This window comes from Pecten maximus, chromosome 2 (genome assembly GCF_902652985.1).
Source record: "Pecten maximus chromosome 2, xPecMax1.1, whole genome shotgun sequence".
In the NCBI taxonomy this organism is placed as follows: domain Eukaryota; kingdom Metazoa; phylum Mollusca; class Bivalvia; order Pectinida; family Pectinidae; genus Pecten; species Pecten maximus.
Genome location: NC_047016.1, coordinates 20312171 through 20325979, shown reverse-complemented (window position 1 = coordinate 20325979; position 13809 = coordinate 20312171). Strand labels below are relative to the sequence as shown.

Below are 13809 nucleotides of genomic sequence, written 5' to 3'. Positions count from 1 at the left end.
GGGTCAACCTTCTAGGATATGGGTGAGGGGTAATGGTCAACCTTCCAAGATATGGGTGAGGGGTAAAGGTCAACCTTCTAGGATATGGGTGAGGGGTAAGGGTCAACCTTCTAGGATATGGGTGAGGGGTAAAGGTCAACCTTCTAGGATATGGGTGAGGGGTAAAGGTCAACCTTCTAGGATATGGGTGAGGGGTAATGGTCAACCTTCTAGGATATGGGTGAGGGGTAATGGTCAACCTTCCAAGATATGGGTGAGGGGTGAGGGTCAACCTTCTAGGATATGGGCGAGGGTAATGGTCAACCTTCTAGGATATGGGAGGGTTATGGGATCAATTCTAGGATTTGATGAGGGTTTAAGGTCAACCTTACAGTATGTGAGGTTAAAAGGTACTTTCTGGTATGGGTCAGTTAGAGGTAATTTTAGTGTATGGGTAGTAGAGTAACATTCTAGGAATGGGAGGTAAAATGGTTAACTCTAGGATATGGCAGGAAGTAACCTTCTAGGAATGGGCGAGGGTGAGGTAAATTCTAGGTATGTAGGTTAAATGGTAACCTAGTTCTAGGGTTAACAATGTAACTAGGTATGGTAGGTTAAATGTAATCCAAGTTGTAGGGTTAAATGTACCTTCAGTTCTGAGGGTAAAGGTAACTATTCTAGGTTAAATGTATCAGGTCAAGGTTCAAATGTAGACTAGGTCAGGTTAATGGTAACAAGTTCTAGGTTGTAGAATGTAAACTAGATTTAGGTAAAAGTAACCTTTCTAGGATAGGCAGGTGGGGACCTCTAGGTTGGCGAGGTAGGGTAACATTCTAGGATATGGGCGAGGGTAAGGGTCAACCTTCTAGGATATGGGTGAGGGTCAACCTTCTAGGATATGGGTGAGGGGTGAGGGTCAACCTTCTAGGATATGGGTGAGGGGTAATGGTCAACCTTCTAGGATATGGGTGAGGGGTGAGGGTCAACCTTCCAAGATATGGGTGAGGGTCAACCTTCCAAGATATGGGTGAGGGTCAACCTTCTAGGATATGGGTGAGGGGTGAGGGTCAACCTTCCAAGATATGGGTGAGGGGTGAGGGTCAACCTTCCAAGATATGGGTGAGGGGTGAGGGTCAACCTTCCAAGATATGGGTGAGGGGTGAGTGTAACGAGTAATTGTTAAACGGGTAAGCCATGTTCACAGGAAGTATCACAAGGAGCAGGTTGTAATCGTACACAAACAGACACCCTGGAAGCTTGTTATATATAGCATCGCGTTTTTATACAACATCCCTATTCTGATTGGTCTGTATTGAGCATCATTTGCATATGTAAATAATATTATACTGATACATGACATTTATCTGTCGCCGAAATTGTTATTTATATCGACTGTATACTAGGATCTTGTAACAGTTCAATGCTATATCTACATCATTGACATGTTTCTGTGAGAGGATTTGGGATAGTTAGTTTATATTTGAGGAAACCTATTACATGTATTTGTAATTATTAAAAAAGGACTTGTCGTCTGGTCGTTATGATGGTGATATTTTTGTGTGGTAGTAGAGAAAATAAAAAACAACAATCGAATTAACTCAATCTGCACAGAATATAAATGGAAATTAAATATACCTAGTTCTAGGTTAAAATGTACCTAGTTCTAGGTTAAAATGTAACTAGTTCTAGGTTAAAATGTATCTAGTTCTAGGTTAAAATGTACCTAGTTCTAGGTTAAAATGTATCTAGTTCTAGGTTAAAATGTACCTAGGTCTAGGTTAAAATGTAACAAGTTCTAGGTTAAAATGTATCTAGTTCTAGGTTAAAATGTACCTAGTTCTAGGTTAAAATGTATCTAGTTCTAGGTTAAAATGTAACTAGTTCTAGGTTAAAATGTATCTAGTTCTAGGTTAAAATATACCTAGTTCTAGGTTAAAATGTATCTAGTTCTAGGTTAAAATATACCTAGTTCTAGGTTAAAATGTATCTAGTTCTAGGTTAAAATGTAACTAGTTCTAGGTTAAAATGTATCTAGTTCTAGGTTAAAATATACCTAGTTCTAGGTTAAAATGTATCTAGTTCGTTCTAGGTTAAAATGTATCTAGTTCTAGGTTAAAATGTACCTAGTTCTAGGTTAAAATATACCTAGTTCTAGGTTAAAATGTATCTAGTTCTAGGTTAAAATGTACCTAGTTCTAGGTTAAAATGTAACTAAAGGTTTGTTTAGATGTTTGGATGTCATAGATACCCGACCCAGTTCCCCCCTGTGGAGTGTACACGATATCGTTGTATCCTCGTGTATCAGGGGATACTCCGTCCGATAAGACTTAAAAAGTTCACATCCACAAAAACCTAAACTGTCAATATTGCATCCCGTAAGTGGAATGCCCGCAGAGAAATGAATTAAAACTATGTTTTTGTACGTAAATTGTTAATTCAACATTTCCATACTCTCCTGTCAACTGGTTCTGAAGAGGCTCTGACACGTATGTGCATATTGTAACAAAAACAGGGATGTTGCCTATGGGGACTTACTCGTTCAGGATATCCAGTTTTGTTTACGTTTTGTTATTTGACGATTTAGGAATAAATAGCGCTCCTGTACTAGAGTGGCTACGTTATGGACATCGAAATATAAACGCTGTGACGAATGAGACTTAGCAGAAACACGAGTTATTGTATCGGTATGTATTGTCGGGTACGGTTAGTAAGGCCTGGAGAGCCAGTTGCTATTTTTACCGCGAGACTAACATGCTCATCCTGAAATTCTGGATTAACATTAAGTATATTTGATCCAGAGAACGACATAACTCAGTTCCGATTTCTTTGCTCCAGATACATCTGCAAAACATCGACATTGCTTGTAGCACTCTTTGACACACGTGACCAAGTTGAATGAAATATCTCCGGAAACCTGCCGGAAATTACCTGAATGGGGTCTTGTTGAATATATTGGGATTTGTTTTGCATGTTTCGGTATGTTAAGGTAAAATACTCACCACGGTCACCTCGGCACCAATACCATGTATCATCAACATCGAAAATTTAACTTGCATAACTTCTGAAAAGACGTTTCATTGTTTAAAACTATCAATTAAAAACGATAAAACGAATGTTTCATTTCAAATTTACATAGCTGTATCATGCAACCTGCAATGATGTGGTGGAAAATAAGTGTTGTGTCAATAGTAAATCTCTCTAAAATGAGTGTTGTACCAAAGGCGAATCTGTCGAAAATGAGCGCTGTGTCAATAGTGAATCTGTCGAAAATGAGTGGTGTCAATAGTGAATCTTTCGAAAACATTTTTAATCTCTCATTTGCAGTAAATATCAGAACTGGAGTACTAGATATGTGTTGCTTTAAAATTTGAGGGCATTTCACCTGTGTTAAAGTTATATCACGTGTGGAAATAATTTTAAAAAACCATCCAAGCATGCTTTTCGCCATTTTTACCTTAAGGTCCAATGCATTTACCAATAAAAGGATAACAAAAAACACAGGATAGGAATAAGGATAAGTTTGTTTTCCGTTTAATATCAATGAAAGTATTGAAAGTACTAATAAATAATTAAAAATAATTGAAATAAATACACATCTGATTCCTGTGACCTTGAAATGGGGGTAAAGTTCAACCATTTTCACAAACTTGGTAGCCAATCACCTAACCACAAATAACACGACTCTAGGCCTTGTAGATTTGGTAGGATTTTTGACCCCTAACGAAAACTGGAAGTTAAATTTAGACACATTTTATTACAATCGATAGCAATTGATGCAGCATATTACTGACCAACTACTGTTTCACTGGGCCTCTTCGTTATTGTCGCAGAAGTCGTTTAAAGGTGTTGACATATATGACCCCTATGACATTGAATGTAGGTCAAGGACAACCATTACACAAACTGGATAGCCAATCACCTGATCACCTAATATAGTATATATCAAGATTATACATTGTAGACCTTAGAGAGGTCATTCAAGGTCAACTTATTTGACAAAATTGATAGCCAATTACCTGAACACCTTATATCTAAAATTTCAGAAATGAAGACCAGGTAAAAATTAAGATATTTAAAGTTGTTACCCAAATTAGCATTTTTTAACCTTAACCTCTACCAAAAACTTGACCTTTAACAAGAAAATATCAAATACACAAATATATCACAAGATGAATCAATTTGACATTAGATAATTATTATGATTAAGGACTCACGCAACTTAATGTTTTACTACATGTAATTACTAGTGACTCCATCCCCTCATTCCCTCATTTGAAGTTCAAATGATGTGTGAAATTTACACCAAATTAAAATTTGTGCTACCTGAAAAGTGATGTTATTGTAAAGGTTTAATGGCAAGTAGGATCACAAAGGTACTCGAAAGACAGTAACCCTGACATTTACAGTGCACGGGGGAGTGTATATTTTTGTTTTCAAGTCTTAAGACATTACTCCTTATTCTCGTATATAGAAAGTGCCTATTCCATATTTTAGTTAGTCAAGAACATAGCTAAAACCCTTAGAAATACATTTTCTTTAGGGACTTGGTTCAGGCGAAACAGCAGCTGATTGGCTGATTTAGTCATGCGAGTCCTTAAAGTTAAAAATGGGTGTGCCTTAACTGCGACAAAATTATCACTAAATTCGGAAGGACATCTGAGCCAAATTGTGTACCATTTTTAGATGAAAAAAACATGACATATAGGAGAAAATAACTTATGACGTATTGGCGATATTTCAAAAGTCAAAGAAAATATTACAAATGGCGTACAGTACAAATGGGGAAAGTTATAGAAAAAGTAAAGACATCAAATTCATCAAGTATACAAAGTTTTTTTTTAAATGTTGATAAAAAAAATGAAAAATCGATGATCTTCACCCATCAGCGGAGATTTTTATCTGACCTTTTTGAAAAAGGGAGATTATCTTCAAATGACACAATTTTAAGAATACTGTGCATTTGAAGACTTTGAGACATGTTGTCATGGCGGCCATACATGCGAAAGATTTTTGACCTACTTAAAAAAACATGATCTAGATTACACTGCAGGCGTCTGCTTCTGATAAGTTTTTATAGAAAAACATTAGCCCCTACTCGTACTATATCAACAAGGTGTAACAATTGAAAAACCGGAAGTGGCGGCGAGCTTCGATTCACTTTGAATTCAAGTTCGATCCGACTGATATATCTAATATAGACAAACTTCAGTAACTTACCTTGGTTAAGAATCATTAAATATCAATGCATGTATTTTTTTCTTTTGGATCAAAAGCGGTCATGATAGCCGACTATGCCTCGACTGTGGAACGGAAGTAGTCTGTATATTTTAGAGCAAGGGGCAATGTGATTGGTCGACAGGTCTGTAATCAATACTAACTGTAGTTGTCGACCAATCAATAACCTACTTCCGTTCCACAGTCGCTGCATCTTCTGATCTTCGAGTGTTACACCTTGTTGATATACATTGTAGTAGGAGTAGGGGCTTATAGTTTTTTTTCAATTAATACTAACCAGAAACAGACGCCTGTGATCACACTTTGAAGAATATTGACATTTATTACATTCAGTTGACTCTAAAGCTTAGGAAGCCAAAAAACTACCCCAGAATGATAAGTTAAAAAAAAAACATGAAAATTCCAACAGACTCTTTTACCTGATGTTAAAATCACCCAAAACAAATATTAAGATACATGTTATTATGACGGGTTTCTGTATTTCCAGTATGGCACACGACAAACACGATAACTGACAGTATAGGAAGGGGGATAACTCTCACATTTTTGGGTTAAGGCACCTCTCTCCCAGATAATGTTACATATCGTTAACGTAACCAGCTACATTAAAAACCTTTATTCTTCCCCGGTCCCCTACCCAGATGGTTCTGTCTGAGCCACAACCAATCAAAAATGGATGCCCGAATCCTCCTTCCGCACCAGTCACTAGAATACCAATGAAACCCGCACTGTTGTCCAACATCAATACAGACGCACTGGCTTGGTCCACAACCAGGATGTTACCGTCAGGGTCAAAACAAATGCCTGCTGGACTAAAACCCCTGGATTCACCCTGCTGAAACATGGGAAGGAATCGGAACAAATCCATGACTCTTCCGTCTAAGTTAAACTCTCCAATGACATCACCGCTCTGTAAGAACACCGACACCAGTTTCCGCTCAGTATCGCTCATACAGATGGTGTCGTTGATCTGGTTTACTGCAACAACACTAGGACTACAGTTGTCTCTACTCAGGTCAGCTAGGATGGTTTTACCGTCCCTCGACAGAATCACAATTTTGCCTTTTGTTGACAGTTCTGGCTGTTCTTTCTCTAGGTCCAAACTACTAGCGTCTTTCGTTTTAAACCTCTTCTCCACAGAAAGAGCAGTACCAACGGTGACAACGCGCTCATCTGAAAACATTGCCATAGCCACGCCTTCAAAATTATTTAGGATACGAAAGAGTTTCACCCCAGCTTCATTCACAACATATATTTCATTTTTGGTTTGAAACAATACACTATTATCTTTACGATAAACCATATCTATTATCTGAGTATCAGGAGTTATGGTTGTCTCTCCGATACACTTGCCAGAGGAATCGTGTTTCTGATATGTCGACATGCAGTTAACGACGGTGTAGCACTTGTTTTCTGGAGTAATATGTAAACACGTGATTAACGCGTCATCGCAGTCCCCCGTGACTACTGGGTACGCGGAGTGTAAGTCCACTTTGTACTTTGTTCTCATTTTAAGCAATGGAAAATGAAGAATAAACCCCAGAGAAGTATCATTATAATCATAATCACTGTCATCACTTTCGTCCGATGATAATTCAGAGGACATCTTACAGCGATGATCCCGCACATCATCAGATAACAACGTCACTTTGCAGAAATTACACTTTGGATAGTGTTTGTAGGTGAGATTGGAGCGGTCACTGGTCAGACTGTCGGGGACAAAGTAGTTATTGATAAAGCCTCCTACTCCACAAGATGGCAGTACGCAATGAGTCCGGCAAAGGGGGCAAACCAGGAACTCGTATAGGTCTTGAGGACAAGTGTTTTCCCCATAGTCCCTCAGACATGGTTCACAGAAGGTGTGGCGGCAGGGTAGCAACTTAGGGCACCTGTAGCTCTCAAAGCAAATGTCGCAACCATCCTCTTCGTCATCCGCCATCTTCTCTCCAACCCTTAGATAAACAGGCAATGAAAAGGTTATTGGTGTCAATGATTTAACCATTATCGGTGGAAGCGGGATTCAATTGATTTACCAAAGTATGTTATAGAGAGAGAAAAACACATGTTTTAATAATACAAATAAACTGTATGTTGCATATCTCAATGTTAAAAATTAAAAACACTTGTTACTAAATGTTGAAGGGATAAACCTTCATTTCCCAGTGCGTCAGGATACGAGTTTCATGTAGTACTGTACAATAAGTAGGATATTTGTGTATGACGTTTGGGTGTAAATATAACCAGTATTGTCAATATTTCAGATTTTCAGTTTGTTACATGTATCGGTCTCCTAACAATGTCCTTGATTTTATCAATTCGAACGCGTATTATATCCGTAAATTAGAGCATTCATACATTTTCTTCCGCTTAAAATGTCCTCTATTTAGTATATAGTCTTAAAACTGTTTGTTAGCCTTAATATGACCTACATTTTTAAGACTGATCTCAAGAGAATATTGCAGTTGAAGTTTACTAGCAAGAGTCTTTCCTTCCTCTCACAGATTTGTAATAGAAATACTAAACGTTACTGGTAGAATTATATCATTATGGTCTTACCAGAATAAGATCTGCCAGAAGCAATTAGTACAACAGAAACTGACCAGTTTATACAAGAATGGTATGCTGACATTTAAACTGTATTCGTGGTGTGTTCAATTTCAGCTCACCTGGTCGGAAGCACAGGTATTTATTATACCATTTTTAAATTAAGCTTGTAATGCATGTGCCTCTGATATAAATGACTGGCGACCTACTGCAGTTCAAGTTTTCCTCAAATCGCTACTTGTCATGAACAACTAAATGGATGTTGACGAAATTTGGTCAGAAGCATTTTGGGGGGATTGGAAACATTTAAGAAGAAAAAGTAGCTCTGATACACCTTGAGGGGGCTACTATTCATAAAGGACATCATGGATTCTCGTCTTGTGGGAAAGGGAATAGACCATATTTTGCATAAATGGTGATTCTGTAAACCCACCGGCACCTCACCTCAATCCCATGCCGGAGAGGCGGGGCCAATGGAGCAAACTAGAGATGCATGTATGTTCTAAAGAAAAATATATCTAAGTGTGTATACGAGTAACCAAATGTTATTAAATTTTCAGAAATAATGAACACAAAAAATGTCAAAAAGCTAAGAAAATGTAAATTTATAAAAATTATGTTTCAAAAAGTCTCAATATCTGTCTTCCACATGCATCAAATTTGCTGTGTTTGTACATTGTTGTAAATATGTTTTTCTCTGTACATCTTATTTTGTGATGAGAAATGAAATAAAGTTAGAAAGTTAGAGGACGGAAAAGATTTGGTCAGAAGCATCATTTGGGGCAGTGAAAATGTTGGGGCTTTATATGGGGTAAATACTTTAAATCCCTACTAGTCATAAAGGACTGAATTAATTTTGGCCAAATTTCCTCGGGGTAAGTGGAACAAATCGTGACCGAAGTTGGTTAGAAGCATCCTTAGGTGACTGGGAACTTAACTAAACCGTAAATACAGAAACATTATGTGTACATCCAATCTTCATATACGAGTTTCGAAACCGGTAAATGGTCAGGAATTCAAGAGGACGGAATTATTTATCTAGTAAACAGGAGATGAGATCCATTTTCTGTTCAAATGAAGGTGCATGTCAATACAACATACAATTATTCTGGAAACTTCTACATTAATACAGTATACAGAACATAAAATGGTGCATATATGTATATGTTTACCCTGTGCAACGTTCGATTCCTAAATAATGTTATTTTCTGTCTTTATTTAATTAGTTAAATCACAGAAAGTATCTAAAAATCAACACATATCACTTACTTTTTACCTTTTATTTCTGAGCAAATGACCTGTACTTCAACCACGTTACTACTAATCTGTGTCAATACACGCTGTGCTTGACAACCATTGTTAATCCGAGACGGAAACTGTGGTTGTGAATACTGTATATCAGTTAATTAAAAACGCAAAAGGTATTAAACAAAAATGATGAGTTGTTTCTTTTAACTTTGTTACCAATACTGGTGTATTATCTTAGCAACCACAGCTGCCGTAGTTACCAACGTCGCAACACATCCCAACATTAAGCTTCTTCCTACGGTAATTCAACGATTTGTTTGATAAAAATATATGCATTAAATGGCGTTTTTATTGCGTTTACGGTGGTGTGAACGCACACGGAAACATACATATTTAATATATAGCGCTATACACGATATGCCTGTATGGCATTGCGTTCATACAACCGTAAACGCAATAAAAACACCGTTTAATCACTGTACAATAAAATTCTTAATCTACCATTCTCGAGCAGACGATACCTTTCAAGCATCAAATATGGCTGTATTTAGCTCATTGGCGAGTTTGGTCAAAACTAACAATGGATCTTTGATCCAGATTTGGAACAAATATTATTAAACTGTTCTTAAAACTAAAATATTCAATGTAGAAATTTCTAATATCTACTATGAACGTTCCAGATTTGGAACTTTGAAATCATTGCACTATAATGAGAAATTGTTAAGTTGTACTGGTATAAAATAATTCTGAGTGTGTTTGTAAACTTTTATTTGGTCCAAATTAAATATTGAACTTTTATTCAAATCTTTGTTCTTTATTCTTTTCGTAAGATTGGTCCAACGGCGAGCTCAAAAATGTAACACACTCCCACATAACTGTGGAGGTCGAAACATTACAGAGTCAACCAAAGAAACTCTTTATTATCTAACGACGACACCATATTTTGTAGTAGCTCAAAACCATACCCGATCTTGTGGTATCTTACGGCCCCACCTGATTTTGTGGTGTCTTACAACTAAACCTCATTTTCGGGTCCCACTACCACACCTGATTTTGTGGTGTCTTACAACTAAACCTCATTTTCGGGTCCCACTACCACACCTGGTGCGTTGTTTCTCACATACTTCACAGGGTTACCCCGCGGTTACCTAGTAAAAGATTAATAGAATCTAACAGCCCCATGTTAGATTCTATTGACTCACTACGACACCTGATTTTGTGGTATCTCACTATCATATCTGCCTTTGTCGTATCTCACTACCACACCTGACTGTGGTACATCACTACCACATCTGACTGTGGTATCTCACTACCACACCTCACTGTGGTGTCTCACTACCACACCTGACTGTGGTATATCACTACCACACCTGACTGTGGTGTCTCACTACCACACCTGACTGTGGTATCTCACTACCACACCTGACTGTGGTACATCACTACCACACCTGACTGTGGTATATCACTACCACACCTGACTGTGGTATCTCACTATCACGCCTGACTGTGGTATATCACTACCACACCTGACTGTGGTATCTCACTACCACACCTGACTGTGATATCTCACTACCACATCTGACTGTGGTATATCACTACCACACCTGACTGTGGTATATCACTACCACACCTGACTGTGATATCTCACTACCACACCTGACTGTGGTATATCACTACCACACCTGATTTTGTGGTATCTCACTATCATATCTGCCTTTGTCGTATCTCACTACCACACCTGACTGTGGTACATCACTACCACATCTGACTGTGATATCTCACTACCACATCTGACTGTGGTATATCACTACCACACCTGACTGTGGTATCTCACTACCACACCTGACTGTGGTATATCACTACCACACCTGACTGTGGTATCTCACTACCACACCTGACTGTGATATCTCACTACCACATCTGACTGTGGTATATCACTACCACACCTGACTGTGGTATATCACTACCACACCTGACTGTGATATCTCACTACCACACCTGACTGTGGTATATCACTACCACACCTGATTTTGTGGTATCTCACTATCATATCTGCCTTTGTCGTATCTCACTACCACACCTGACTGTGGTATCTCACTACCACACCTGACTGTGGTATCTCACTACCACACCTGACTGTCGTATCTCACTACCACACCTGACTGTGGTACATCACTACCACATCTGACTGTGGTATCTCACTACCACACCTGACTGTGGTACATCACTACCACATCTGACTGTGGTATCTCACTACCACACCTCACTGTGGTGTCTCACTACCACACCTGACTGTGGTATATCACTACCACACCTGACTGGTATCTCACTACCACACCTGACTGTGGTATATCACTACCACACCTGACTGTGATATCTCACTACCACATCTGACTGTGGTATCTCACTACCACACCTGACTGTGATATCTCACTACCACACCTGACTGTGATATCTCACTACCACATCTGACTGTGGTATATCACTACCACACCTGACTGTGATATCTCACTACCACATCTGACTGTGGTATCTCACTACCACACCTGACTGTGGTATATCACTACCACACCTGACTGTGGTATCTCACTACCACACCTGACTGTGGTATCTCACTACCACACCTGACTGTGGTACATCACTACCACACCTGACTTTGGTATATCACTACCACACCTGACTGTGGTATCTCACTACCACACCTCACTGTGGTATCTCACTACCACACCTGACTGTGGTGTCTCACTACCACACCTGACTGTGGTGTCTCACTACCACACCTGACTGTGGTATATCACTACCACACCTGACTGTGGTATATCACTACCACACCTGACTGTGGTATCTCACTACCACATCTGACTGTGGTATCTCACTACCACACCTGACTGTGGTACATCACTACCACACCTGACTGTGGTACATCACTACCACACCTGACTGTGGCACATCACTACCACACCTGACTGTGGTATCTCACTACCACACCTGACTGTGGTGTCTCACTACCACACCTGACTGTGGTGTCTCACTACCACACCTGACTGTGGTATATCACTACCACACCTGACTGTGGTATATCACTATCACACCTGACTGTGATATCTCACTACCACACCTGACTGTGGTATATCACTACCACACCTGACTGTGGTATATCACTATCACACCTGACTGTGATATCTCACTACCACACCTGACTGTGGTGTCTCACTACCACACCTGACTGTGGTATATCACTACCACACCTGACTGTGGTATCTCACTACCACACCTGACTGTGGTACATCACTACCACACCTGACTGTGGTATCTCACTACCACACCTGACTGTGGTATCTCACTACCACACCTGACTGTGATATCTCACTACCACACCTGACTGTGGTATATCACTACCACACCTGACTGTGGTATCTCACTACCACACCTGACTGTGGTATCTCACTACCACACCTGACTGTGATATCTCACTACCACACCTGACTGTGGTATCTCACTACCACACCTGACTGTGGTATATCACTACCACACCTGACTGTGGTGTCTCACGACCACACCTGACTGTGGTATATCACTACCACACCTGACTGTGGTATATCACTATCACACCTGACTGTGATATCTCACTACCACACCTGACTGTGGTGTCTCACTACCACACCTGACTGTGGTATATCACTACCACACCTGACTGTGGTATCTCACTACCACACCTGACTGTGGTGTCTCACTACCACACCTGACTGTGGTATATCACTACCACACCTGACTGTGGTATCTCACTACCACACCTGACTGTGGTATCTCACTACCACACCTGACTGTGGTATATCACTACCACACCTGACTGTGGTGTCTCACTACCACACCTGACTGTGGTATATCACTACCACACCTGACTGTGGTACATCACTACCACACCTGACTGTGGTATCTCACTACCACACCTGACTGTGGTATCTCACTACCACACCTGACTGTGGTATCTCACTACCACACCCGATTGTGCGGTACCTCTATGTTAACTTCATATTAAAAAAAATATGTTTTCGACTTCTCCATTTTCGTACATATCGTGCTACAGACAATGATCTTACTTACCTTCACCTCTGCTTTAATAACACACAGGCTTTATTCTGACAGGGAAGTAAATATCCGCCATGATCCGGCCTCTACTTTCGGTTTACGCTTGTGACACATTGATCGGCAGGGTCACTGAGCGAGACGGATACGTATGCGTGTACATATGTACAGACTTGTACCATTGAATCGATGTGACGTGTGTATCTATCTCTATATATAGAACCGGGTGGTGTAGTTATACACCCACCCCACACTCTCCATTTACGCCATACCTTAATACCCCTTCTACTCATTTTCCTCTCTTTTGTCGTCAGCTGACGGACCGTGAAATAAATAAATAAATAAAGCAATTGTACTGTGTAGCAATCGATAAACTAATATACATGTCACGATAAGTTCATAGCATTGCTACTGCAATATGATTGTTTATCCCTCTAGTCTACTATATCGTCGTTAGTTATTAAAGTCTACATGACTTCGTTCGTCTCGTGTTATGTTGGCGTTCCAATTGCAAGCCAAAAAATGTGAAAAATGTTGACGGATATTTGCAAGTGTTATAGAACATTGGAAAGGTCACCAACTGTGGGGTCATAGGCACCTTCAGCGCCACCAGACGTATTGTTCCTAAACCTGGCATTTTTTTAACACTTTCACGCAATCTCGAATTTTATGTGCCCGTTAAATTCGACGGAAATATTATGGCATGGCATAGAAATA

The 13809-nt window shown here is 39.5% G+C and overlaps 1 protein-coding gene across 1 annotated transcript; it reads right to left on the bottom strand.

Annotated features, from left to right (window-relative positions):
• Positions 1-3482: 3482 nt before the first annotated feature.
• On the bottom strand, positions 3483-13265 carry LOC117321380. Its single transcript, XM_033875824.1, has 2 exons — positions 13111-13265; positions 3483-7166 (listed from the first exon to the last, which is right to left on the bottom strand). The coding sequence occupies exon 2, from the start codon at positions 7151-7153 to the stop codon at positions 5792-5794; it is 1362 nt and encodes a 453-aa protein (XP_033731715.1). The 5' UTR covers positions 7154-7166; positions 13111-13265; the 3' UTR covers positions 3483-5791.
• Positions 13266-13809: the final 544 nt, after the last annotated feature.

Excerpts from the sequence above, each read along its gene's own strand:
- LOC117321380 (XM_033875824.1), bottom strand. The coding sequence starts at position 7,153 with ATGGCGGATGACGAAGAGGATGGTTGCGACATTTGCTTTGAGAGCTAC.